Here is a 27,975-nt window from a genome sequence, read left to right as displayed (position 1 = left end):
ATTAAGCTTGTAGGAACTTACCCAAGAAGACCTGAGGCTGAAATTCCTGCAGATTAGACAGCTTAAAAAGGAGAAAATCAAAGGTCGTGATACTTAAGTTGACGAAAAGCGAGGGATGCCACACTGCCATGATGAGAAGGGGGCAAATTAGACCAATCAGATCGCCCCATTAGAGCCATCGGGTTTATAAAACAACTTTGGTACTGTTCACAATGACACAAGAAGTAAAGTGCCACTTCTGAGTCGTGATATCAAACTCTCATCTCTTCCCTCTTGCAATTTTTGCCAAGTCCTATAATTCAACTTGTCTACCTCTTAAAGTAAGCTGTGAAGTTTTTCTTAAATGTTTTTTTGCTAATATGTCACCGGTGTCTGTTCCTGTTATTACTGGAGAATCTCTGATTGAGCAACAACGAACAAACAACTGACACATTTTGGGTGTGTTTTATTGGGTACATGTTGACTGATTGTGATTTAAGGAAAAAAAAAATCGACATGAAAATCCCTGCAAGGTGGGAAGATGACTAACAACCTTTTGTTGTGTTAGGTTATTCATGCTGACTCACACTGACTGCACATAATTCAATCTTGAGCTATTTGGTTTATTAATGAATAATTAGTGCTGTTTTGAATATTTTTAATGAGTAAATATAAGAGCAAGGTAAAAGTTTCCAGAGTTTCAGTAAAACAGGTTTCCCCAGATCAATATGAAATCACATCGCTGGTTTGACAATCAGAGCTCGGTCAAAAAGAGACAAACACACAGAAAAATTGACAAAAAACTAAATGTATATCTTCAACTGTAGCAGAGTTTTCACAAATTGTTTGTACATAAAATATACGCACATTGTACGTTCCATTTTTACAGTGTTATACACTCAGATGCCTAAAAATGTAGATAAATGGCTGTTCATGCCTACAGCTTCATTCAAATATCAAATTACTGCTTCTTTGGCAAAAAAAGAGCGGCAAGTCCCGATTCCTAACGCGACATCGTGTTCTCGTAGGCTGTATGTGAACGTCATGCTCAGACACGACCAGATGTCCTCTTTTTTACAACCTCAACCTCCCACAATGTTGTTGTACATTTTAAAAAGATTGCCAAATCTCACTTTTAGAATTTTTGAAATGCATTTCTAAATGCTCTCCAAAGATGGGCACCAGTCGTTAGGTGACCCTGAAGAAACGACTCCTTGACTCTTCTTCTTATTTACAATTAAACCTGACATCATCAAACTTTACTATCTTCCCGTCACGTGTCACCACCTCCTTCTGCTCCCATAACTCCACCTCCCCATTTTTCTCCTCGAAACGCTGCACCACCACCCTTCCCGTTGTTGGAAGGTTGAGGGGCAGATTCTTGGTAGCCTCTTGATAAAACCTCATTTTCATAAAATCCTGTGCAAGGTCACTTCTGCCTGCTGTATCTGCGGTCTGGTTTTTGTTCTGGTCTTCATAGAGTGCTTTAAAGTCTGGGTTTACAACTGGATCCCTATTGAGTGGCATTTCAGCTCTGTTTAATGGTACTGGAGCTCTGTTTATCGGTACTGGAGCTCTGTTTAATGGTACTGGAGCTCTGTTTATCAGTACTGGAGCTCTGTTTAATGGTACTGGAGCCCGGTTTAATGGTACTGGAGCTCTGTTTATCGGTACCGGAGCCCGGTTTAATGGTACTGGAGCCCTGTGTATTGGTACTGCAGCTCTGTTTAATGGTACTGGATCCCTGTTTAATGGTCTTTTCTCCCTGTTTAATGCTTCTGTAATCTTGTTTATTGCCACTGCAGCCCTGTTTAAAGGTGTTGCTTCCCTGTTGAGCGGTGGTGGATCCTTGTTCAGGGGCGTTGGATCCCTGTTTACTGGTGATACAACCTTGTTGGGTGGTGCTGGAGCCCAGTTTAATGGTGCTGGATCCCTGTTTACTGGTGATACAACCTTGTTGGGTGGTGCTGGATCCCTGTTTATTGGTGCTGGAGGCCCATTTAATGGTCTTTTCTCCCTGTTTAGTGCTTCTGTAATCTTGTTTATTGCCACTGCAGCTCTGTTGAATGGTGTTGCTTCCCTGTTGAGCGGTGGTGGATCCTTGTTCAGGGGCGCTGGATCCCAGTTGAGCGGTGATTGAGGGTTCCTTTTGGGTGAAGCGTCTCTTTTTATAGGAGACTGATTCCTGTTCAGTGGAGATGGAGACCGGCTTCTGGCATTACTCCGGGATGGAGGTGGCTGTAGGTGATCTTTTTGAATGGGTGGATTGCTGTTGACACCTGCACCTCCTGCCCTTCGTATGTCACTAATAACCCCTCCCATGGAGGCCCTCAGGGAAGGGTCAGACTCCACCATTCTACATACAGCATGGCAGTACTCATTATCTTTCAGGGTCTCCTTGATTTTGGCAGGACAGACGGCGGGTGTATACAGCCGAACCCGGGCACAGAACTCCGCAATGATCTTACCCATGGCCCACACATCTGAGCGCTGGTCCCGCTGGTTGTACCTCCGCAGCACCTCAGGAGCCGAGTAGGCCTCGTTCCCCATGTCTATGGCAGAGTTGAGACCAAATTGGAAGAACTTGGCTAATCCCAGGTCAATGATTACTGCTCTGTTTGTTTGGTGCTCCACCTGGAGGACAAAGGTTTTTGGACAGACAATCAGCTCAGTTGTCTGCCGTTCATTCTGCTTCAGTCTCTCTCCAGAAATGAGCCATTTCACCAACCATCTACAGGTACGTGAGTTGCCCAGTGAGGTTGTTTTAAGGCGCTAATGCTAACATTAACATGGTGAAATTCTCATATTCTCAAAATGAAGCTAACTTATATTAATTTAATATCGAAGTTTCGTGTGACCATATTATGAAAATCTTTTGTGTCTCCAGTAATCAACACATCTTCACATGGTGAGTCTGTAAATTGTGGATCTGCCTCCTCTTACCATGATGTTTTCAGGCTTGAGGTCCTGATGGACGATATCTTTGGAGTGGAGGTGATGCAGGCCCTCACACATTCCCACAATGATAGTTCCCTTATTAGCCGGAGTCATCTGTGGAGAAAGCATTTTGAGACTGTTTAACCGGTCTCATTTCAGACCACTAACAGCACACCGCTTTCCTTCATTCCTGAAGCTAAACCAGTTTTCATAAAGATAGAAAAAAAGATAAAGTCATAAAGATGGTTAAATGAATGGCTCTTCAGTCGTGACTCAGAAAAAAAGTGGACATGACTCACTTTTTTTGGTGAATTTAAAAAATTTTCCAGTGATTGACAGAAATCTGACGGCGATCTGATGTGTTTACTTTTGTACCCGACCTGCTGGATTCAAAGGTCCCATATACAAACTTCTGTCATTCATATCTTATTACATTATATATATATATATTATATACTATATATTATATAGTATTATATACTTGAAGGTGTGACGTTCATATGAAGAAGATTTGTTTTGTGTAATATCAAAAATCATCTCAATTCAGACTTATGAGTGATAACATAAAAGCTTTGTAAAAACATCCTGATGGGTTGGATGATTGGTGTTTGTCAGCCGGCTTGGAGAAAGGCTGACTTGGCTGCTTTGTTGCGGCATCACAAAGTCACACTGTTCCAAACGTTCCCTTTGGCCAAGTTAAGATTTAAAATCAGACTTTAAATGATAGAATGCAGTTCCAGCACGACAGTGGATTTTATCATTTGACAGCTTTACCTGTATTTTGGAACTTGATGCTTTGAAGATGGTGGTCTCTAAGTCCTCTCCAAAGATAAACTCCAGAGGAATGACCCATTTTCCATTTTTGAGAGTAATGTCTCCCAGAAGCTTCACAATGTTGGGATGATTTACCTTCCTGCATATCAGCGGCAGCACAGCGTTGGAAGAAACAGGAAAGCAAGAGAAAAGTTAATCACGTATTCACTTCAGCGACTGTAAGCCCCCCCTTATTTACATAAGTCAACATCTTTTTGCCTATAAATTTCCATGTACCTTGGATGAAGTTTAACTTCTCCTTTTTCTCCTAATCTGCGGTTTTCTATCACTATTTGACATTCAACTCTCAGTGCGTTCTTGCGTTTCTGTGCAATGCATCCTTCCCTTTTTCATGATCAGGTGGTGATTTATACTCAGAAGTTTTTGTTTTAATGTGCATTTTGTAAATGGAAATATTCTGTGTGCTCAAGACAAACTAAGAATTCAAAAAAAGCAAATGGAAAACCTATCACTTCATGAGAACAAATCATGAATTCATAATTTCTAATATGTTGGAACAGTGGGTGTTTTTCCTTTTCGAGAAAAGACAGTCACCTTCTTACTGGCATTAGTTTACTTACTTGTACACTTTCCACTCTCTCTGCAGGTCCTTCTCAGTAATTAAATGTTTGGGTACTCTCTTTACAGCAGCCCAAGTGTCTTTGTATTTTTCCTTGTACACTTTACCAAAACAGCCCTTTGCGAGTGTGGCGGTGGATGCCATACAGGAGTCTCTGTGAGGGCTGCAACAAGAGAGTGAAGTTATATTGAAGCCCGGACTGCACAATGTCATTTCAAGGGTTAAACTTAATGACTTCTTTAACACACAGTTGTAAGTGCAGAAAATGCCAGTTAGGTGAAGATTGTGTTTGCCTGTTGATCTTTGCCTTTAGATGAACTGAATCTGATCTGCATTTTGTAGTCCTGTTCTTTCGCTCAATGTTTGTCTTGTAACAACTGTTAGTCTTCCTGTTTTTGGTAATCAGAATTCTTGGGGGTTTCCTTATTAGTTAACATCGTGTTTCGCTAAAGTGACTGGTGTCCGTAACATCCTTGCAAGTTCAGCCGGGAACTTAAACTAAGATGAATATCCAGGTACTTCAGGTGTAATTCAGCAGAAATTTATTTATACATCAGCCAAACTGAAACACTCCAGCACCATTTAAAATGAGTTGTTCTTTCATTTTATGCTAATTTGTATTTTAACTCAATTTATGGATTAGAATTTCACTTTTAAGACTGCAGTCACAAATAATATATTCAAAGGTGTGCCATAAACCTCTCAGTGAGAAAGTGTGCTTTAAACCCCAAAACACAATAATAAATTCTAATCCTGAAACACAGGTGAGTCATTCTGTCACCTAAAAAGGACTTGTGATGGTGAATACCGTACCTCCACATGTTTAATCAGGGCTTCTTTTCAACCATGAGAGTCACAGTACAGTTTCTCTATCTCACTCTAAAGAGCAATGTGAACAGGAATGATCACTTCTTAGGAAGGGTGGGTCCGCTCATTCCTCCTGTCTGAGGTCAGACAGCAAAATTGGTGTTCTGCTTCCTGATAATCTAAACAAGTTACCAAATGGTTCACTGAACAAATCATAGTTAGGACAGCCAGGCTCAAGTTCAGGACCAAGCTCTTCCTGAACCCCCCAAAATAAAAAAGCTGCCATGATTATACAAGCAGGCTGCTGGCCATCTCTGTGATCATGTTTATCACATGTTTATCATAATTGAACCTGCTGCAGAGACAGACATGACTAATTTGGGGAGGAGATCAACTTCCAGTCAGCCTGTTGCTGTGTTCAGACTTCAAGGTGCGCTGTTTGAAGCTGTCACTTTCACTGGCTACGAGCATAAGAATGAAAAGTTATGGTATCTGACTGAGTAGAGACACAAAGTATAACGACCAGTAAATATGCGAACAGGTAACCTTTACCAAATACATTCTGTTTACTTTATAATGACATATACTTAAATCAACATGATCCAGAGCTGCCAAACTGGTTCAAAACAGGAAGGAAGCGAAAAGGTAATGCAAATTTATAAAAATTTTTGAATAAAATTACACAAGCTGTCCTGTTTTTTTTTCCCATGGATATCTAAACAGGTACCTACCTTGGTGCTGTACAGTGAGAGCAGCTACAGCAGGTGTGAACGGGAATGAACGTAATTATCATCCTTTATACCGTTTCCACGCCTCCTTGTATCCAGTCCATTGCCCCGAGCAAACCAGGCCAATACTGAGGAAAAAGAAAGCGTGCCATCAAAACAATGGCAGTTGAAAAAGTCTGCTGAACAAGAAATCATCAGACCGGCTCCTAAATACACAGCAGCAACAGCAACAACACCATCATCTGATATATCAACCCTAATAGAGTGATTAGTTAGATTATAATGAGTGTTATAGTCATTTACATACTTTGTAACACTGATTTGTGTTTCCTTTCTAGCTTTGACCGTTCACTGGAGAATGACATTAGTCTAATGGTGTGTTTACTTTGCCTGATGACAATCTCCAGACATTTCTGTTTAAAGTGGCACCATCACAGCAATATTGGAAAAAAAAGGAAAGTTCTTATTCATAATAAGTTTTATCTAAAACCATAGACCACTTACAGGATTTGGATATAACCAGTTTAGTGTAAGTGGCTTTGTGGTTCCGTTTTTGCATCAGCAGCAGCCACTGTCTGAGATTACCCCTTCGATACCTCCACTGAGACTTTGGGGGTTTTAGAAACAAAGGGGAACTTTTACGGTAAAATAGATTGGAAAAAAGAAAACTAACAAAAAAAAGAAAACTAATGTGAGCGACTATCAATCAGATGTATTCTTCAATCAAGCTATGCGAATGTAACCATGGTCAACAAAGAGTAAATGAAATATTTAGTGTTTCAAACTCGAGCAAAATTTTAAAATGAAGAAAAAGAAGAAAAAAAAACAGCAAAAAAAAAAAAGTGCTGAATAAATAAATAAACGGGCTGCTTATTTTTAGAGCAAATCATAAAGGAAAGAGGTGTTCTGATTCATCTCGTCGCTGCTCGACTTGATGAAACAAAAGCTAGGTGACACGTGGGCAGCAATGTGATACAAAAGGATCCTACAGGGACTCGTGTTTTGTTTCTTTTTCTGAGACATCTCAGTGGCAGTTGTGGTAAGCGACTGTAGAGTGACTCTGCCTTCCAGTGTATTAGAGTTCGGAGGAGGATTAGGGCCACTTTCTTTTATTTTTTTATTTATTTTTTTTTTACAGACACCGTCAACAAACCCACACATACTCACTCACCTTCTGCTCTTCCATGAATGAAACGGCTTCATTGGCTCCTCCACTCTCGCGCGCCACCAAAGTTGGCTCCCCGGACGATTCTGACTCTAAACTCAGAATGAGAAAAAAGTCAGAAGTGGCTTTTTTTTTTCTTCACAGTTGTCCTAATCCTCCTCCATAATTACAGATTATAAAACACATAGCTGTGTTGTGGAAATTACAGTACTTTGTAAAAAAATCCACGTCCCTCTGAGGCTCAAATTTACATAATAATAAACATACAAACTACAGAAAGAAACACAAAATGGCCTAAAAGTAAGGCCTTTACTTTACTTTATCCGCTGACATACAAATGTGCACTCTCCTGCCTAAAATGGGTGTTGTCTTTTTTCAGGACGTACTGATATTGAAAGCTTTCCTCCAGCAGAGGGGGCATGTGATTGTGACATCTGAAGGGTGCGATCATTGCTTCCTGGATTAATTTCATTCATCGCAGAGTTCTCTGCTGTGTGGAAGTACACTGATGACAATGGCTAAACTCAAGGCTGGCTTTTCCCCTCCTCGCTCGAAAAGTAAGTTTGCTTACTTATCTAAATGTAAATAGTTGAATTACTCTCAGGAAGACAGTGAGACAGATTTTTGCTGTGCTCATCTTTGAAACCGGTTTTAGCTGGAGTTTAATCTGTACTTTCTTAAGCCTGAACTCACAAAGCTTTTATTCATTTCAGAAAGAAGAAAACGGTTCAGTTTGCTTGGCTACAGCTCAAAAACACGTGTATAAAATAATAATTTAACCTCAGTCATGTAGCTCAGACAAATATTTCCGCCATGTTTTGGCCTTTCTTACTTCCAGATAGTTGCAATGCAACTATCCCCTCATGTCTTTGTATTGTTTCTGTAACGGTCAGCTTTTAGAGTGCTTAGTAAGCAGACTATGATCTTGTTTTTTGCTTTAGAAACTAAAACTGAAAATCATTAAAAATTAACTTTACGGTTTTGTTGTTGTTGTTGTGTTTTGTTTTTCCTTTTTTTTTTTTTTTACTGTTAAAGGATTGCACATGCAAGAAAGCGGGTAGGTTCTTCTCTTTAATTATATGGATTAATCTGAATGTTAACCATTACTCCAGCATAACGTACACACATACAGGTGTAATTATATAAGATTTACTTATCTATGTTTTACAGTGCTGCTGGCTTTTCCTCCGACATGGAGCACAAGTTTACTGATAAATATGATGAAAATGTCTCACCTGTCGCCTGTAAAGGCAGCTTTGTGGTGCCCATTTTTGAAAAGGAGTTCGATGTTTTTGGCTGCCCTGGTATTCCCCTTCCAAAAGCAGACATGTTGGCCATGATGCATGCTGCAAAGCCGCACCCTGTAGCTTCTGTGGCAAACAAGGTCAACTTTTCAGGGGAAGTCACACCAGTAGCCCTGCAAGGGAAAAGTCACAAAGAGGAGGAGGTCAATAGATCTATTGGAAGAACAACCGTGAGAAAACCTCGCATCATGGTCCCCAAAGGAAAACCACTGGAAGGCACCGGCCACCCACTGAATGTCAGAAATGGCTTCCAGACCAGGAAAAGAGCTCCACGGAGTTTCTGGAGATGTAATTTGAATTCCAATTCTTGAAGTATTTTCAAATGTCATATGTCTTATGTTTTAGTTGAACTTTTGTCTCTCTCGCTCTCTTTTTTTTTTTTTTATGTCACATCCTAATATAGTTTTCGTTTCACGTTGCATTAGTTGCACATGACACGTTTTGTTTGTTGTGTTTTTTCGTCAGTTTTTCGGATGTTCTTTCTTCTTGGATTGATTTTCTCATTTGTCTCTGGGAGCGTTGCTGGTAAGTGCTTTCACATTGTACAGTGCAGTTCTGTGTCAGTTTGTATTATACTTTATTATTAAATTTCCATTAATAGGGTTTGAATATAATGGATTATTAATGGATATATTTAACTGCTGCATAGATTCATTATATTACTATTATTAATTGTTATTATTCTTCTTTTGTGATTTAAATCTGGGTAAGTTTGTTTTTTTTTTTTCAAATTCAAAACAAAGAATTTTTTTACTAAGAATTTTGCCTCTCCTTGCTCTGAAATTTAAACATTCACACATCTATGCCTCTTCAACTGACAACTATATCTGTTCTCTATTTTTTCTTGTTTTTTTTTTTGGACCACAGTCAACTGCTTTACCTGCAAGGATAAAGCCGAATGTCAAAATCTATATGTCATATACAAATCTGAAAATGACACTACACTGTATGCGCGAGAATTCGCTCAAGAAATTGGAAAATGCCCAACAAGCTTTTCACCTACTTTTGAGAAATGCACCGTGTGCAAGGACAATGGCGATATCCGGATCTATTGCTCAAATGACGTGGGGGGCATTGATGTGGAAATCCTTAATGGAACAGAGCCTATCATCATCATCTCATGTACGTATTAAACGCTACTGTTTATGGATATTTTCTGAACAAAAGGATGATTAGACCTCAGTGAACTAAATATGGATGAATCAGAATCATTTTCAAACACTGCAAACTACATTTGCAGTGCTCATTCGACACTATTAAAATGGCAGCATTTGAGCGTACCAAACAGACACCTGTGCTCCTTGCAATTGTAAATTTAGACTCCCAAAATTTCTATTCTTTATCTTCAACTGCAAATACTTCTTTATAGTCTGTAAAAACTGTAATGTTGTTGTTCCCCGAAGGTGAACATCCCACGAACACATGTGATGTAGCAATCAGTTTAATGTTTAGCCTTAATGATAGTCACAGCGTGTTTAGTATTCAACTGTCATCAGTTAAATTTACTGTCAAAAGTATTTCAGCATTTTTATTTTTATTTTTTAAGAAAAGAGAATACGCAAATGCATTAAGATCTGTCAGATCATGATCAGTAGGCTCAGTGGAGTTACAAGTATGTTTTAAATTTTTCCTTCTTTAGGTGGAAAGGAGCACCTTCGTAGTCATGGATATTATGGCTTGATTCCCAGCATTGGTTTGTATTTTCTGAATGTACTGAATTTTTATTTTTTTTAATTATCATTATTATTATTTATTTATTTATTTTTTATCTTGGCTGATTGTGATCATGTTTTCATGTTGCAGGTCTCATTTTGATCGTGGCAGCACTTTTGATTTACTGTGTAAGTAGAAAGTATTATCACAAAGAATGTGCTCAAAAAAAAAACAAAAACAGGGAAATATCAAATCAGATTTCTGTATGAGTCCCTAAAGGGATTATAGTTCAGTGTGATCCTAATAGAATTAATCCAGTGCTATCAGAAGATAAAATGATGTGATTTGTTTAATATATTTTCCTTTTCTTCCTTTTTTTCCATGTCTCTACTAAACTCATTCACCATCGTTATTTCTCTTTCCAGAGTTAAGTAAACTATTCACCACTTTCACAAAGTCCCAGTCAAATTCAAGTCTCAGCTGCTTTCAAATATTCATTTCAAGAATGACATTTACGCTACATGATCTTTATTTATTTGGCAGTTGGCTTCAGTGCAGTGGAGAGCAAAAAAAAAAAAGGGGGGGGGGTGCCATAAACAGTGGTAATTAGACAACATGGTGCTTTTCTTCTTCTAGAGAGAGAGGCCTCCCTCTCTATCTTTTCTGTCTGGTAGATAGAACAGCTCTGATGTAACAGACTCATTGGACTCTCTTTCTTTTGTTTGCAGCAGAGTCAACACTGAAGAAGAAAAAGAGGCAGACGAAGAAAACTACCTGCCATATGTATTCTTTTTTTTTTTCCCGTTATTTACCAACTGTCATTTTGGAAATAGATAGACAAAATAAATGATGGTTTGGTTATCTCGTCTACGTCTGCATTACTTTGCCCAGGAGGAATGCATATTCCACATCTGAAGCCAGGTGGCAGTCAGTCACCTCAGCAGCACATCAGAGGGGTATTCAGGAAAGCTCAGCATCTCTGATGTTGGAAAGAAAACTACCGTTTGGAAAAAACACACACAAAAAAAAATTGTGCTTTGGAAAGACGACTGTGAGAAGAGTAAATCTCACCGGTGAGAAACATCAAAGAGGAATTAAACAGGATTGCAGGTGACTGATTTAGAAATCATATATTCTATTATTTTAAATGATATACATTCTGCTGCTCTCCGTGTGGCAGCACACAGCGTTTCTTCTTCATCATCATCATACTTTGAACAGCCACCTGAGGCCAGATCTGAGTCTGGAAAACTGCCAGTTTTCAGTCTGAGGCTGAACGAGGTAGATGACACCATCCACAACTGTTTAAGGGGGGGTGGGGGGGTGGAGATTTTATATCCAAGAAGTGTTATATTTTTCTAAGTTTTATTTTATTTTTTTATACTTACATCTGATGTAGGTACTTGTGTCCTGGAAGGTGACCCCAGGATGTGGTGGTGGCGGCTCCACTCCTTTTTCAGGCCTCTGCCTTCTTTCTGTTGGCTCAGCAGAATTCAAATGTTAATCTCTCTTTTTAAATTAGTACATTTTATTTCCTTCGTGTACACATCGTCACTTTTTGAATTACTTCAATAAAAATGGGCAAACATTGTATGATGTGTTCATCTACTCAGTGGGCTATTAAATGAGATGAAGTTAAAACATTTTGTTAGGGGTTTAAATTAATATTCACTTTGTTTAATAGCTTAAGTCAATTAATTCTTTTTAATCAAACGGAGGTCCAATCATAGCCCAGCAAAATATCCCTTACCTTTTTGAATGATTTTTGATGTTTAATTTTTGTTTAAACTGCTTCCAAGTAGGCTTCTCTCCTGATGGACTGCACCTAAATGAAAATCTGATTTTATTCCCGTTTATATTTCCACCTGTAAGCTACGATCTCTTGCGGTTAAAAGTGAAATGAATGGAAGAGCACATCCAAACTTCTTGACTCCTGCTGCAGCGGTGTTACATTTATGGTGAAACGCGTTCGTCATGCATTCAGACCTCCAACTCCATCAGGGTGAAGTCACTGGATCTTTTTTTTTTTTGTCGCTTCTCGGTTGTCATGGTGACTCGTGGCTCCATTGATGGTGGCTTTTCATTGAGGTTGTGCACGCGCGCAACCAACTCGGATCAGCTGTTCCTGAACCGGATGCTCCGTTTGTTGAACCTCCCACCTGGAATACCCCCCAGGATGAGTAAAAGCTGAAGAGCTGCTGCACACACACACACACACACACACACACACACACAAACACAACACAAACAGAAACACACTAAGAATGTCCCACTCACGCTTTATATAATCACCATCATCAGTGTCAAACATCCACTTCTCATCAGTTTTTCCTATGTGAGGAATTTAAATGACTTGTCTCTTGGTTACATTTTGGACATCTGTCTTTCCCATAAATACATTCTGATGCAAATGCGTGTGGGCTGATTTATGTGGTATGTGATTAAACATGTCTGCTGGCCTGCTGGTGGTTTTTCTGTAAATCACCATTATCGTCTGACTCACGACTGCATGTGAGGGAAAGATGGTCCAAGAAGAAAGGAAGACGTCCAGCCCAACTTTGTTGATTAAAACACAATAACAGGTGCATTTGCCAACATTTTGCCTTCAAAAAAATACAGTACAGTACATACAGTTGGACTTTATTTTACTATTACGGTCTAAATACAGAGCAGTGAAAAGTAATTTAATTAATTAAAATATTAATACAGATTATTGCTGCATAAATTAATAGATTTGTTTTAAATGTTGCACCTGAATGCTACTCCGATTTAAGGTGTGGTTATACTGGGAAGTGAGTAAATAATAAAAATGTTATCCCTGCAGGAAACTAGGCCATACTTGATTACTTTAGACACACACACACACACACACACACACACACACACACACACACACACACACACACACACACACACACACACACACACACACACACACACACAAAGAGAGACTGGCTGTCCATTAACAAACAGTTTGTTTGATAGCGCTATCAGTTCTCTCTGGATCATACCAAAGTACAGTGGAGGGGAAACCCGCCAATAAGAAAATAATAAAAAATTATTCTCTGGACTAAAGCCTTCCCATTTCTGTCTGATGAGACATGAGTCCACCGTGACTAACAAAAGAAAAACAAAAACATAAACAAAAGAAAAACAAAAAGAAAACACAAACTGAAACACAGAGTCCACCCCCTCTCATCTCCCTTCGTCTTTCGCAACCTGCCCGGAGAGCTCACCTGTCAGACAAACAAAATGGAGGAGACGCTCCCTGTCTGAGGAAAAGTCCACCGGAGCTTCATATTATGTGTAAACTGGAGTCTTTGTCCGTGTTTGTGTAGAGAGAGTAGTTGTTACGTCGGCCGGGACACCGAAAAGGAGGATCTGAAAATGTTTTGGACTTTAATTATCGCCGCTTTAATGGCGACAGGTAAGTTCGCCTTTTTTTTTTTTTTTTTTGGGTGGGCCCACTTCCGTAACAAACACTGCGTCTCCCGTTTCCCTCAAAAAAAGTCTCCTTTGACACTTTTTATATTTAGTTTCTCATAGTTACCTTACATATATACATCAGAGGTTGCTAGACTTCTTCATTGTCCCTCATTTTGATGGACAGGTAAAAAAAAAAAAAAAATCCGTCATGACATATTTTCATGTGTTTTTAATGCAAATTCAATTAGAACAAACTAAATGATGCACTTATAAATGCATGAGAGAAAACATTCCTCATGTCAACACCATATTTCCCTTCAGTAACATCGGTGGCCACTGTATGTGTATAAATATACATGTGTACAATATATATGTATGCGTATATAACATTTAAACAACACCCTGAAAAAATATTTATCATATTTGTTATCACACTGGTATTTAAAATCAGAAATGCATAGCCTGAGTCCATTACACTGCCCCAAATTTTATTATTTCATTATGTTTATATTCTTCGTCTTGGTTTTTGTACAAATACATTCAAAAGACTATATATACACACACATATATATGTGTGTATATATTTATATGTGTGTATGTATATATATATATATATATATATATATATATATATATATATATATATATATATATGTGTGTGTGTGTGATGACACTGCCCCAAATTTTATTTATTTTCTTCATCTTGGTTTTTGCACAAATACATTCCAAAGACTGATATGAGGAACCCCAGTAAACATATTTGAAACATAAATTTGAATTGAGAAAGACTCAACAAAAAATGTAAGTTTATATATGTGTATATAAAATTTAAACATCACCCTCAAAAAATATTTATCACAGGTATTTAAAATGCGATCAGAAATACATAGCCTGAGTCCATATGTCCATTAAAATGACACTGCCCCAAATGTGATTATTTGATTGTTTATATTCTTCATCTTGGTTTTTGTACAAATACATTCACAAGAATGATATCAGGAAACCCAGTAAACATATAACATGAATCACATACGTTTGAATTACATCATTCGCAAACTTTGATGTTAGTCATTTGTGTAATATGTGAAAAGGGGGTGGGAAAAAAATTGATTATCTTCCACAAACCTCATTTAAGAAATATTTTCCTGTGAGATGAGCTTTCAAGTTTGAAGATGTTTGAGACTTAACTTTAACAAGTGAGCATCTCAAGTAACACATGTTTGGATTGTAACGTGCTTGTGTGCATAACTGTGCAGAAAAAGTCAGGCTGAAAACGTTGAGCCTACGCAGTGTGAGTCATTTCATCTGCTCCTTGTGATACCGATAGTGCTGTAGGAAAATCCCTTTTAATGCAACATAGCATAGTAGCGTGATAAAGTTACTTCACAAAAAATGGGGTGACGTTGGTAATAATTATCATCCTGGTACAATATACCACCCATTTTCACTCATGGAAATCTAAGTTTAGTTGTTGTTTATTTTTTCTTTTCAGAATACACCACAGCCATTTCAGTCCAGTGCCCTACCAAGAGGTACGTTGTTATCCTCTTCCAGCCTGTCACCCTCCAATGCAAATATCAGACATCATCCACATCCGTGCCTCCTATTGTCACATGGAAGTACAAATCTTATTGTCGAGACCCTATCCAGGCTGCTCTGAATCCCAGCAGCGCAGAAAACATTCTGGCTCAGAGTAACCCCAACTTTGACGCCAACATCGAGTGTGCTGACAATCAAAGGACAGTGAAAACGGTGGCTTCCAAGTCGGGCAGTGCTGTGACGCTTGGCCCAGATTATCAGGGCCGCAAGATCAGCTTCATAAATGGTGAGTGTATCACGCCTACATATACCTGCCTTCTTAGATATAAGTTAAAATTTAGAGAAACCTCATGAAAAAGTGAAAATCATTGTAGGTAGCATCATTGTTGTTGCAGAAATGCTGCCATATTAAATCACGCTAACCTGAAATGAATATGAATTTCAGACAAGTTGTTTCTGCATTAGCTCAGACTCAGTCATCAGTAAATTGACCAGCCTGGGTGTAATAAAAAGGGCGTTACACGCTGAGATAGCATGCAAGTTTACAGCTTACACCTCAGTGAGGTCGGTGGACACCAGACCAGTCCGAAGAAAAGAAAAGGAGCCACATTTTAAACGCATAATGTTAGGCATGGTGGACATGTCTGAAAAGTTTATTTGGTCTACAAATACTAAATATCAAAAAAACACCCAAATCTGCAATCCTAGCATCTCTCAGTGAAGTTCCTGAGGCAGCTCGTTGACATACTGGTGACATACCACGGCGTTTCACTCCCACCACTGTGGACGTTTTTCCAGCCAGTTAGTTAATCATTACTGTTTTGATTTTCAATTTGTTGCGTTCATGAAACTCTGTTACGAATAAATGGAAAAACGTGGACCAAGTGAAGAACCTGCTTTATGTAAAGCTACTTTTCACAAACCCTGCTTTTTCTCACACGTAAAATTTATCTAAAAAGAAGGAAAGTTGAGGGAAAAGAGCAAAGAGTTACGAGTGATTGCACTGAAAACAGGCTATCAGTGTAAAGTTAGAGGTTGATTAAAAAGAAAAACACACACACACACACACACCTTTCCACATTTCCACAATCAATTCCACAATCCAATTTTGAGCTGTGCTTCGGTAATTTCTCACAGAGGCAGACCTAAACATCGCACAGACTGCATGGGGTGACAGCGGCGTCTATGTGTGTGATGTGGCTTCTGCTGTAGACCTGTCAGGAACTGGTGAAGACTTTACGGAGCTGATCGTGCTCGGTAAGTTCTCCCAGAAGTTGAAAGTAGTGAGCTCTTGCTGACGCCTTCCCCTTCTGGTCTGCGCTTTCCCTTCACTTTGCCTCTCAGGTCCAATTCATACACGTGCAGTTTCACATGAAGTTCTGAAATAATTGAAAGCAGTTATCTGGACCTGACAGGTAGATGAGTTCGTTTTTGGGCAGATTTACAGTAAATAGCGACGACATTGGCCACCAGCGAGGTCCTGAAGAAGTCTGGGTCATGAGGTGTAGGCAGACTGATACCATGGGGCACTTTAAAGTAATTGTGGCTTTATCTTTCTTTCACAGAGAGAAAGTCAAATACTACTGACCTCCTGCCTGGCATTGACTTACTGATTATGGAAGGTAGTACAAGCCCCTTAATATAGCTCAGCTGGGTTTATATATTAAGCTGGGTATGAGGGAGGGTGAAATTTAGTTGGTAGTTGTAAACTGCGATGCATGAGGTCACTCACTTCACCAGCTTTTAGGCCTACTGTTTGGGAAGGCACCCCTTCAGTCATGTTACATACTTATGCTTTCCTCTTCGAAATGACTCATGTATTCCCATGTGTGGGTTTCTGTGGTGTGGTGCCAGTCGATTGCTTTGCAGTTTAAGCGAAATGGCATTCTGTAAATATTTTCCTCATTAGTATAGTGGTTGTCAGCTAAATTGTAATCTAAACAATTCATTATCGCTGTCTACAGCCAAGCAAGGTTTGCTTTTTCTTCTCTATGTCCCTTTTTTTGTATTATCGTTGATTAATTTCAACAAACATTTAGAGAACTCCTTTCTTTGTTGTTTTGTTTCTCTTCTTAGTGACTTGTGGTGCCTGAGCTAACTTGCAGATTATGACAATCAATTGGTTATGAAAACAGACCGGCTGTACCGGTTTGACAAAACATTCAAAATGGGATGAATTGCCACTTGTGCTAACATGCGCTTTGATGTTAAACTTAATTATTGTTTGGGTTTTCAAGCAGAAAAGAGCCAGTCAGATTTACTTTTCTCACTGTGGCTCTCGCAGTCTAGACTGAATTGATTGAAAGAGATCAGCTGCTTTCTGATTTCACATGGAAGAATTTACAAATCACACCAGAGTCAAAAAAAAAAAAAGAGAGACAAAATATACCTTTAAATTTTTTTTGGATTAATGTCACCTTTTCCTGGAGAAATATGAAAGTTGTTGATGTGAATGTCTCCGACCTCGGTTCCCACAGACTGGCTCCTGGTTGTTTTGGTGGTTTTGGGCTTTCTGTTGCTGCTGCTCCTGATTGGCATCTGTTGGTGCCAGTGCTGCCCACATACCTGTTGCTGCTACATCAGCTGTCCCTGCTGCCCAGACCGCTGCTGCTGCCCACGAGCTTGTAAGTATCACTTGTAGGTTGCCATGATGAAAGCCATGATGCTTTCACATTGTCCCTTTCTTATGAAAATAATATCTCAGTAACGCCATCACCCTCAGTAGCACCAACTTCTTCAAATGTAGTCCAAAATTTCATTCATTCAGTAGTCAAATAGGATAGAATAAAGGTTGCAATCATATTTTGTATGAAGTAGAACAGTCAAAGGTAACTAATAACAATAACTAAATAATAACCAGGACTGACACATCCGTATATGCTCCTTTTGTGGATTGCTCCATTTTAGAATCGCCAGTTGTGGGGAAACCCAACTGTCGTGGTTTTTGAAGTAGTTATCAAAGCCCGAGCACACTTTAAAATATTTGGACGATGGAAGCATTGAAACAGGTTTCTCCAGGAAGTTGTGGAAACTACCATTTAAATAGTAGCTGTAAGTAGTTGCGGTTTGCTGTTTGGGGACAGGCCCACCTCACAGGGGATAACCAGCTGATGGGTTAGCAGACCAACGTGTCATCACCTCATGATTCCCCCACAAGAAAATAACAGCAGAAACATTCACAGGCCGCTTAGGGTGCTTTACTTACGTCAGCTCAGTCACCATTTCATCTGAGAGTTTTTCAGTCCCCTGCCCCTAACTGTCCTCCATGATGTCACAGTGTACGAGGCTGGGAAAGCAGTGAAGTCCGGTGTGCCCAGTCAATATGCTCCCACTCTCTACGCTCCCAGTATGTATGCTCAGCCAGCATACAGTGGCGCCCTAAAAAACCAGCCTGCGATGCCCCTGCTTCCGTTGCCCAATGGAGCCGGACCCCCATCTCACCAGAATGGTTACCACCAGGGTGGCCGTGACTATGATGGTGCCAGCTCAGGTGAGGCCTTCTCATATTATGTGATTTATTTTTGCAGCTGCTCTCATCATGTGGTTGACTGCTCAGTCACTTGAAAACAACTTTGTTGACTCTTTGTTTAATTTTTCTTTGTTGTCTGTGCAGTTGGAAATGGCTCACAGGTGCCTTTGCTGCATGACCAGGATGGAGGTGGAGACCACAGTGAGTAAATGGAAGAAGAATAAAAGGAAATCGCAGCAGCTGTAAATGCGGAAGCTTCTTGATGCTTAAACACACAGTGCAGTTACAATATGAAAGTGGTGAAGATTATGATATCACTTTTGGTTTTTCCATCCTGAGATAATGATGTGTGCAAGCATTAGTAATACAGACTGTACGTAATTCCGATTTAACCAGAAATCATGGTTTCATTAAAGATTGGATTTAAATATGACACCTAAATCAAGAAGAAAAATACAGCAGGTCATTAGTGAGTCATCAAAAAAAGAAAGAAGAAAAAATACAGAAGTCCTCTCACTTGAATGAAAGCGCTGTAGCTTTCTGTATGGGGTTTTCCAGATGTCAGTGAACTTCAGACGTGTCAGATTCTAGGAACCACTATGCAATGGTTCAGCCAGTATATGGAAGGATACATTATTGAAATGGTAACAGTTGGAAATAAGTGGGCGACCTACATCAATGGTACCTACAATGCAGTTTTGCTCTTACAGGTTCCTCATCCTGTGGTTATTTTCACCGTAACCAGCCTGTTTGTGGTTTAACTTATTGCTGTGGCTTGAGTGTACAGAGTGTACAGTTCATATTATTACACTCATGTTCAGAGCTGTGTATACTTATAAACATATATATCTGAATGAGACATGCAAGTTGTGAAGATCTGTGAAAAATTTGGATGCAGCTACAGATCATAATATGACTAAACACTGAATAGCACCAAGAAAATGTATTTATTTATTTAGTAGGAAAATATCATAGATTATTAGTAAGGAAACAAACTGAGAGCTGCATCAGCATCTTTCTGTTTGATTTTTATTTATTTACATTTTTTTTTTCCTGTAACATTTTCCGCTGTGTGCCAGTGATGATGCAGTTGCTGAGGTTTGGAAAATGTTTGCACTTAAATAGCTATGTTTAATTTACATGATACTTCCCCACCACCACTTTGCAGCTCGCAGTGGGTATCGCATCCAGGTGGACCCTGATGGGAATGCCACACGTGCCATTTACTATATGGAGAGGGAGCTAGCCAATTTGGACCCATCAAGACCTGGAAATTACAACCGCTGTGAGTGAGGAAATAAATGAATAATGTTATGGTAAAGGTACCAGTGATGTGGGCTAAGGTGTCTTCACAGAAAGAACTACAGCTCATTTCACGTACAGTTTTGTCCAGTTTCCGTGGCAGGTTTCAGTCACTGTCTTCTTTCAAGCAGAACAAACAGACATGAGGACTTAAACTGTGAATTCTAGTATTTGTTCTTGGGTTTTTTTTTTCATGCAAATAGACACAACCACATTGAACAAAATTTTACATTATTTCAAGTTTATTTGGCACCTACAGGCTGCTGTAGGTTTTAGATGTGTCTCTCCTTCCATTGGGCCCCGTTTTATTCCTCCTGTCCAACTTCCTATACCTAATTTCTTCAGTGGAAAATATGAGTGAAGTCAGCTCCCTGCACGACGGCATGGCGCCACGAGGCCGCGGTGGCCGTGCCCAGCCTCCATCTTTGGCTGTGGCCTACGAACGAGATGAAGCTATGAGCACCATCAGCAGTGTTTCACAGCAAGGCCGCCGTCGGGATGACTATCCACGCCATGAGGGAGGCTACATGGGGGATCGTGTACGTGCTCGCTCCATGGACAACCTTGACAATGTCGGACGCCGTTATGAAAGAGACAACTACCCACCCCTTCGGCGTCCAGATGAGCCCAGAGGAAGGAGGGGGTCAGTAAAAACTATATTAAAAAAGTAATCCTCTCTGTGTCCTGGAGAAAAGAAAAGTTTGTATAGTTTTTGCCCCCCGACTTTGGTTAAATGCTGTTCATGCTGTTTTCCCCCCACCTCACAGCCTGGGGTTCAGTAGTGTATTTACGCCTTAAATTGAAAGCAGTGTCAGCGTGATATGGGTGGAAAATGTGGTTTCCATGTGTGGTTTGAATTTGCAGAACTTGAGATCTTTACCTGCCTGCTTACCTACCAGGAGGTCCATAAATAGTTGGACATGTGTCAGCATTTTGGCTCTATATGTCAGCATAATGGATTTGAATTAAAAAATCAAGATGTGCTTTCAGCTTTGAGTGTATTTACATCTGAGTCAGGTGACTGGTATAGGAATGACAACACATCATCACATCATGCCCTCCATCTTTTAAAGAAACACATTTAACTGGACAACATAATTTCATCATGAATCGATTCAGCATTTTTCACCCTTGGGGTTGAAATTCTTCGAAGTCACGCCCACAAACCAGATGCTGGGTTTTATACTTGGTAATGCTCTACCAGGGATCTGCTGCAGCTGTCATCAGTTCCTGCCTGTATTATTTTTTTTTTTTTAACTTCAGTTTCTTCTTCAGCAACTGAAATGCATGCACAATTGCATTCAGGTCAGGCGATTGACATTCACATCAACACCATTATACTACCACCACTACGCTCCACTGATCATCCACGGATCATCATTCTGGTTACAAGTTAAGCTTTGTCTCATCTGTTCTCAGGATGTTCTTCCAAAGCTGCACAGAGTCTTTTAGGGACTTTCTGGCATTGCTCTAATGTGGCCATACTGCTTTTGATGCCCACCAATTGTTTTTCAGCTTTTGGTGAACCCTCTGTACTCATTCTGGTCTTCTCAGTATTCAAGTATTCTCAGAAAATTAGAATTCTTTCATGCACAACACTTGTTGAGTTCAGAAATGTGTGTTCCTTTCTTTTTAAGAACGTACCAATTAGCTGGTTTGGCCACATTTAACCTTTTTTTTTTTTCCTCTCTGGTGGCTTACCAAACTGATAGTGAGAGCTGCTTGGGTTTAGACTCTGGGGAGGATAACTTAATATGAATTCCAAATACCACACTTGAAATGAACTCTGCACATCTATCTGCTCCTTATTAATGAAATAACCAGGGAATAAAACGTAACGGACCGTGGGAGAGCAGAGTAGCCAATTGTCCAATCACTTTTGGTTCCTTTAAAGGTGGAGGGGCTCATACAAAATGTGTTGTAAGTCCTGCGCCATAAATACACTCAAATTAAAGCTGAAAGTCTGCATTGTGGTGGTGGTGGTGCATTAATCTCCAAATATTGATGGACCTGACCAATGTTCCCTCTAAGATGCGTGGTTGCGCAATGGCGCACTGCACCCGTGTACTCCGCGCACAGCAAATCTATGCAGCGCATAATTTAAACTCGAACCTGAACTGCAAATAAACATAACGCATAACAATTTATTCTTTACCATTTTGCAATGCTACTAAGTGAGTGACTGGTGACATTAAGTGGTAACTACAGTAAAACAATGACGAACAATGTCCAGCCAATGATGGGACGTCCGGTTCACCCGTGTTTACTTACGCAGCCAAAAATGTCATTAACTGCATTTTATGATTGCAGCTTTATAGCTAACAGTGTGGCAGAGTTAACCCCCGAACAAACAGTAGAGGACGAATAACATGAATCAAATTTGATCTCTGAAAAGTGAACATGTCTAAATTCACAGTGTGCATGTTTGCTCAGACACATGAAAAATTAGGGGCAACATTGTACCTGACTGTGTCTCTGTCCATGCCAATATCAATCTATATATCTATATCTATCTCTAAATCTGAATCTTGCCTTTACGGAGCATTTAGTGGCCTGACATATATTCAGTGTTGAGTGTGTAACTTGTACCTGCCTGGCTTTCAGCTAATTCAGTTATGCTAGGGCTGCCAATAGTGACATAATACTGAGAATGAATGACCTTTAATAGCAGAGAAACTGTCTTTCTGTGAAACTGTGTTTCTGTTTCGTCTAAATTTGCTCCATCTCTTCAGCTCGGATGATGAGTGGAGCAGCAGTGCCCGAAGCGGCTACAGCCGTGACTTTGATGACCGCAGGCGTCGAGACTACTCCCCCGATGATCGTCGAAGAGGAGGAGGAGGAGGAGGAGGAGCCTATGGTCCCCTCTCAGGAAAACGCAGCCGTAGCCGTGACGATCTGATGGATCTGGAGAGGGACTGGCAGTATGGAGGTGCTGCCAAGGCCGGCCGAAATGATTATGACGACAGGTTCTTGCGTGAGGCTATGGAGAGGAAGAAGATGGGCGAGCAACAGCGGGCACGCAGCCGGGAGCGCCTGGATAGCGAGAGTGACCGCTCTGATCGGGGGAGGGCCCCTAATAGGGCCCCTCCTCTTCCTCTCAGCCCGCCTTCTGGACACCCAAATCGCCGTGATGACTACCCACCGCCTCCTCCACCACCGTACAGTGAAGATGAAAGTGTGTCATCCTCTAAAAAAAGCAACCTTCGCAAAGTGAGTGAAACCGGGATTCTCAGCACTTATCAAAGTACCTTTTTGGGTGTTAAGGTTCTTTCTGTTCGCTATTTCCGCCTTCAAGTTTTGGTAAATCTGGTATGATGTCAGTTTTAAAGAAAAACAACTGAAACAATCCTACTGAGAAGAATATTAACCCCACTCCTTTTATCTGTTATCGTATTGAATTTAAGGAAATTTCAGAAAATATCTTTTTACCAATCTCTGATTAAAATTGTGAGATTGAGAATGTGATAAAAATTCTCCTAAATGACTGTTCTTTTCTTGCAGAACGGAGCTGTGAGTCGGGAGAGCCTAGTTGTGTAACCCTGATGTGGGCAACGTGTCCGATAATGCAGATAAAATGGACCAGATGACTTCTAACGCTAAACAATAGTTAGACTGCTGATTTTAATGTTGTATAAATGACATCAGACTTATCATAAATTGATACTGAATGTGCATGTATACTTTGCTGAGAGGGGGAAGGTTCATAAATGAAACTTTTATGAGTCTTTTCATGTATAAAAAAAAAATGGCTGCCACAAGTGCCTTCGGGTGTACAGAATTTTACACGTGCATTTAAAAGTCAAATTGTTGCATGATTGTTTTGTAAAGGTGTTCTTATAAACATGTTTGCTTTAACCTTAAATGTCACTAAACTGATGTGATTCTGTTAGTTTTTTTGTTTTACTCTGCCTTACTTTGCTTTCACAAGCAAAACTGCTCGATTTTAGTCATATTGGCGTCTGCCCCACTGTGTTTTTAAGTACCTGCATTTTATTTCTGTTCTTGTTTTTTATACCGAGTTTAAGTGTCAGCCATCAGTATATTGTAGATTCAAGCAGTAGTAGCTTTTTAATACACAAATGTTAATTATTATGTGATGAATACTAATTTTACAATAAAGGTCCCCATTATCAGGCTGCACACTGTGTTTTACTTACCACTAGGTGACAGCAGCATGTTGAGCATTTAATGGTACGGTAAAATACAGCCAAAATTATGTTCTAGACTGACTGCTGTTTTTCTTTTTTCCTCTCAATCTTGTGCAGTATTAATTGTAATGATAATTTGAGGAGTACAATGTTTAATTAAAAAATTCAAGTCATGGGGAGATTTGACTGTTTACCGAGAGAATTAACACAAAGAAATCTGTTCTGCTCTGTTTTAGTCTTCAACACTGTTTATGAATGGTCCCATTATTGGATCTCCAAAAACTACAGTAGAGTACTGTTAAATATTTACTATTATGAAAGGCCTATAACGTGTTCATCCTTTAACGCAAACATAAACCAGGTAAGAATGAATTTAAAAAACTCTCAGTATGAATTTAATTGTAAAAAAATAAAAAAATAAATAAATCACATTGCAATTCTTGCTGTTGTCTGTTCCAGGGGTTCTATGTGTTTCTTTCTCCACTTCCTGGCAGCCATCTTCGAGGTTGGTTTGTGCTCCTCACCACATCACCACACAGAACACGTGCTGCATGTTGCACAAGCAAAGCGTTGATTTAACTTTTGTCACCACACTTCTCAGCAAGATGTCAGCGCTAATCATTTTCAAAGGTGTCCAAATGGAAAGAGAAAGTCTGCAAGTTTTACTCCAGAAAGGTTGGAAAGCCACACCTGAGGCTATATACACTGAAAGTTGTACCGTTTCAGTTTTTTTTTCTGCACTTTTGTGCCAACTGCTGATGTTCTGATATTGCATCAAAGTCGACATGATGTTGTGGTGTGAATTTGGTCAGCCCCTTGCAGCATTTACACATCTATCATTTTGAAACAGTTGTTCGATGTAATATTATTTTAGTAAACTAGCACATTTTCGCAACAAAAGAAGAGCTGTTATTGAAACGCTGGGCAAAAATATGGTAACCCAGATCAGCCTGCTGCTGAGCAGCTTCCAGGTGTGAATGTGAGTTTAAAAGAAGTTTGGTTTAGTATAAATATAAGTTCAAAAACAGAACGTCATGTTCACCCTGTAGGTGTCTTACCTCCACCTGACACCTTTGTAAAAAATATGTTTGGACTGAAAAAATACTGAACTTTAAATCAAGTATATTATCAATAATTATACGGCTGAGTTGATGTATAAATTAATATAAAATAATTCAATCTGACTAAATGTCTCTGTGAAGGTTCTCAGTCGTCCAGGTCATCTTAGTCTTTGAGTGTTTCGTGTGAAGCAACTGGTCTTCTTTATCTTGTTTGAAGACGTTTTGTCTCTCATCCAAAAGGCCTCTTCAGTCCTGAGGGTCAGTGTGGGTAATCCAGAGTGGGTGGGGACCATCAGGAAATGTCTGCCACTAAAATTAGCCCGCAGTGCTCGGCTACATCTGCTTATGCAAATTTTGCATTTGTCTTTAGATTTCTGTGCTGCTTAACATCTGTCGTTGGTTTTGTGCCTGTTCGTGGTTGTTTTCATTTTTTATTAGTGACATTGCAACATTAAAATCAGTAGAATCAATAACATGGCCTCGATGTTTTGTCGTGATTGGGTCTGTATGTAATGAGGCATTATTATTGGAACTTTGTTTTCCCTCCAAATGAAGCGGTTGAGATAATCTGGTAAAATTGATGTTTTTTGTTTTTGCCTTTTTTATGAACAACTTGTCTGGTCACAGTTGGGTGTCATAATCACATCCACATATATGACTGAAAGAATGACCAGACAAACAAGCTATTATCCTGTCATTTAAGAAAGATGTTAATCTTTGAACCTGAAAGCTGTTTAAAAGGGTAGAGTTGTTCATCCATCACAGGTTCTGAATGCCAAAGACCCAATCTGCTGACGGCGAGTGAGAGAGAGGGAGAGCGAGAGGGAGGGAGGATGGAGAGCGACAGAAAAAGCAAATGACGAAGGAGAGCTGGCGATTGAGCTCCTGACTGGCTTCAGATCAGCTGATAAGGTAAGAGCTGTGCTGATCTCTGATCTGCAATTATTATTTGATACTTTTAGATTTCCCATTTTCACTCTTTCTTTCCCTTTTTCTTCTGGCTGTAGATTGCTCACTTTAAAATCAAATCCTTTCTTTGCTGCTGAATGGCAGTCAGTGGATTGTTGTGGTCATTTATCAGCAACATTGAATGTGCACATATCTCACAGCACATTGTGGTGTGTGAGCTGTGAGCCCCACCTCATTTTACTATCACAATCTATACATTTGATAACACAGATTTGAATGGAATATGGAGTAATGTGGAAATAAAGTAAGGGAGTACCTGTTCATCTGAGTATACTCTATACTGATGACTATGAAATAACATTTTTAAATGATTTGGCTCAAGATAAAAAATAAGATTTTCTTTGTTGTTGTTGTTGTTGTTGCTGACGGCCTTGTTACTCTAACAACAAGGCTCTGCAAGTACAGAACAGCCATTATGGTCTGCTTGTTGTATTTGGTTATCCACCCACCGTTTGTGTAGACATTACTTTAAAACACAGCCTGTAATAGAAAAACCACCAGAAGAAATGCCTCATTTCCTGACGAGGCCTGCAATTTAAGCACACTCAAAATCCAAAGCCCTCTATAACAGTGAGAGCACAATATGGAATTTAAGGACAAATTTGAGATTAGCTGTCCCTCCGTGAAATAAAAACTGTGAGTTACACAGAGAAATGGATGAAACCTCCTTAATAGAGTCAATAATCTCATGATGAATTCAAGCCAATACTCTGACTGGACAGACGCTTCTCTCGCTCGTATTTCGTTAAGTCTGAAATGACTGAAATATAACTTTAATTGAAGTCAAATGTTTTATTGACAGCCCTGTGATAGATTTTTTTCTGGGTGCACTCTGCCTCGCATCAATGACCCTTGGTATTGGCTCCAGCCCCCCATGACCCAAAATGGATAAGCGGTGCTAATGGATGGAGTCTCAGATCAAATCAAAAGTCAGTCTCTTGAAGTGGTCTGAGAATATTTACACATTACCCTAAAATCAAGCTTTATTAAAAAAAAAAAATGTTTTCATCCCTTTCTGAATTTTTTTTGAGGGCCATGTGCGACCAATGAATGCCTGAAATGTGAAATAATTTGGTTAAAGCTCCTGATGAGTGCAGCAATTAAAAAGACAAAGTTTCAGCTTTTCTTCGTTGTGCGAATGGCAGTGGTCCACTGTGTCTGTCCAGCGAAATGGACAGAGGGACAATGGATCCATTCTCAGTGTGTTGTTCTGTCACCCGTCTCCGTCCAGCACAATCCCAACGCGCCCTCACCCACCCATGCACCCACTCACGGCCCTTCACATCCACCCTGTAATGTAGTAAAAGCATGATTTTGTGTGTGTTTACACTGTGCAGATTCTGATGTGTGTTTGGCTCTTACTATAATGACAATAATCGTTGCCAACTGCTGCAAAAGCAAAGAGATACAGCATGTGTGTGGATTTTAACACTTTGGACCCAGTGTTCCCACAGAGTGCCTGGATTCTCACTTTTACATATTTTCTTCTTTTAATTCAGCTGCTTTGTGTTTGGAACAGGATTCGGCTGAAATGAGTAAACAGCACTCATACAGTACCAGTGAAAGGTTGACTATACCTCCCAATTCAAATGTCACTCTTTCCTTTTCAAATGAAAAGGAAACTTTTCACTAGTACTTTACATTGAAAGAAAACCAAAACTGATTTTAAACATAAACATTTTAAGTGACTCTCCATGTGACCTTTTAAAGAGTTTTTTTTTTTTTTCGACGTTAAGATTTAAGTGTAAAGAATCAAAAGTGTCATCTTTCAGTCGTTGCCCGAATGGTGAGGTTTTCTGAAAATGCAGTACAGGAAACAAAATTAAGGCAGATATCAGCAGTGCATGCTTCAAAATAGAGCTTCTGAAAGCCACAGCGTGCCACTTTTTGTGTGCACTCAAAGCGAGAAAAACCGTCTTTCACACAATTGTTGTCTAGAAGCAGACAAACATCTTAACAGCTGTGCAGTTGTTGAGTGGGTGAAAATATGTCAGTTGTTGCTGATTCAGGGACAGGCTTGATAGTTGATTAGTAAATTTATGTTTAAAATTTTTTAATTGTGAACTATGATGCCTTGTAGTCCCCCTCTCGCTGC

At 39.6% G+C, this 27,975-nt stretch overlaps 3 protein-coding genes across 7 annotated transcripts; 2 read left to right on the top strand and 1 right to left on the bottom strand.

Moving 5' to 3' along the window:
• Positions 1-425: 425 nt before the first annotated feature.
• On the bottom strand, positions 426-8,266 carry LOC115045163 (serine/threonine-protein kinase unc-51). Of its 3 annotated transcripts, none has more exons than XM_029504704.1 (8): positions 8,245-8,266; positions 7,016-7,101; positions 5,848-5,972; positions 4,311-4,472; positions 3,691-3,829; positions 2,923-3,030; positions 1,913-2,613; positions 426-1,849 (listed from the first exon to the last, which is right to left on the bottom strand). In XM_029504704.1, the coding sequence occupies exons 3-8, from the start codon at positions 5,907-5,909 to the stop codon at positions 1,207-1,209; spliced, it is 1,815 nt and encodes a 604-aa protein (XP_029360564.1). In that variant the 5' UTR covers positions 5,910-5,972; positions 7,016-7,101; positions 8,245-8,266; the 3' UTR covers positions 426-1,206. The 3 variants fall into 3 exon arrangements, with proteins under 3 accessions (XP_029360564.1, XP_029360563.1, XP_029360562.1); XM_029504703.1 differs by having other exon boundaries at positions 426-1,869; positions 1,933-2,613; XM_029504702.1 differs by having other exon boundaries at positions 426-2,613; positions 8,245-8,264.
• LOC115045164 (uncharacterized) lies at positions 7,462-10,747 on the top strand. Of its 2 annotated transcripts, none has more exons than XM_029504705.1 (8): positions 7,462-7,566; positions 8,045-8,066; positions 8,180-8,601; positions 8,779-8,838; positions 9,181-9,435; positions 9,953-10,006; positions 10,117-10,154; positions 10,695-10,747. In XM_029504705.1, exons 1-8 carry the CDS (start codon positions 7,518-7,520, stop codon positions 10,707-10,709), a joined length of 915 nt encoding a protein of 304 aa, XP_029360565.1. In that variant the 5' UTR covers positions 7,462-7,517; the 3' UTR covers positions 10,710-10,747. The 2 variants fall into 2 exon arrangements, with proteins under 2 accessions (XP_029360565.1, XP_029360566.1); XM_029504706.1 differs by having other exon boundaries at positions 10,392-10,717.
• Positions 10,748-13,196: 2,449 nt separating this feature from the next.
• On the top strand, positions 13,197-23,840 carry lsr (lipolysis stimulated lipoprotein receptor). 2 transcript variants are annotated; one of them, XM_029503611.1, is made up of 11 exons: positions 13,197-13,393; positions 14,885-15,217; positions 16,069-16,188; positions 16,497-16,553; positions 17,409-17,555; positions 18,209-18,421; positions 18,545-18,601; positions 19,569-19,685; positions 20,048-20,345; positions 22,435-22,912; positions 23,204-23,840. In XM_029503611.1, the coding sequence occupies exons 1-11, from the start codon at positions 13,354-13,356 to the stop codon at positions 23,237-23,239; spliced, it is 1,896 nt and encodes a 631-aa protein (XP_029359471.1). In that variant the 5' UTR covers positions 13,197-13,353; the 3' UTR covers positions 23,240-23,840. The 2 variants fall into 2 exon arrangements, with proteins under 2 accessions (XP_029359471.1, XP_029359472.1); XM_029503612.1 differs by lacking the exon at positions 16,497-16,553.
• The last annotated feature ends 4,135 nt before the right edge of the window (positions 23,841-27,975 follow it).

Source organism: Echeneis naucrates, chromosome 6 (genome assembly GCF_900963305.1).
Source record: "Echeneis naucrates chromosome 6, fEcheNa1.1, whole genome shotgun sequence".
In the NCBI taxonomy this organism is placed as follows: domain Eukaryota; kingdom Metazoa; phylum Chordata; class Actinopteri; order Carangiformes; family Echeneidae; genus Echeneis; species Echeneis naucrates.
The sequence above is the reverse complement of the archived record's forward strand: the minus strand, read 5'-3'. Positions and strand labels throughout refer to the sequence as shown.

Coding starts and splice junctions, on each gene's coding strand:
- LOC115045163 (XM_029504702.1), bottom strand. CDS start 5,909: ATGATAATTACGTTCATTCCCGTTCACACCTGCTGTAGCTGCTCTCAC. Junction 3,031..3,690: donor CATCAAGTTCCAAAATACAG/GTAAAGCTGTCA, acceptor CTTTCTCCACAG/ATGACTCCGGCTAATAAGGG. Junction 2,614..2,922: donor TCAAGCCTGAAAACATCATG/GTAAGAGGAGGC, acceptor TTTGTCCTCCAG/GTGGAGCACCAAACAAACAG.
- LOC115045164 (XM_029504705.1), top strand. CDS start 7,518: ATGACAATGGCTAAACTCAAGGCTGGCTTTTCCCCTCCTCGCTCGAAA. Junction 7,567..8,044: donor TTCCCCTCCTCGCTCGAAAA/GTAAGTTTGCTT, acceptor TTACTGTTAAAG/GATTGCACATGCAAGAAAGC. Junction 8,067..8,179: donor TTGCACATGCAAGAAAGCGG/GTAGGTTCTTCT, acceptor TATGTTTTACAG/TGCTGCTGGCTTTTCCTCCG.
- lsr (XM_029503611.1), top strand. CDS start 13,354: ATGTTTTGGACTTTAATTATCGCCGCTTTAATGGCGACAG. Junction 13,394..14,884: donor CGCCGCTTTAATGGCGACAG/GTAAGTTCGCCT, acceptor TTTTCTTTTCAG/AATACACCACAGCCATTTCA. Junction 18,422..18,544: donor CTATGATGGTGCCAGCTCAG/GTGAGGCCTTCT, acceptor TTGTCTGTGCAG/TTGGAAATGGCTCACAGGTG.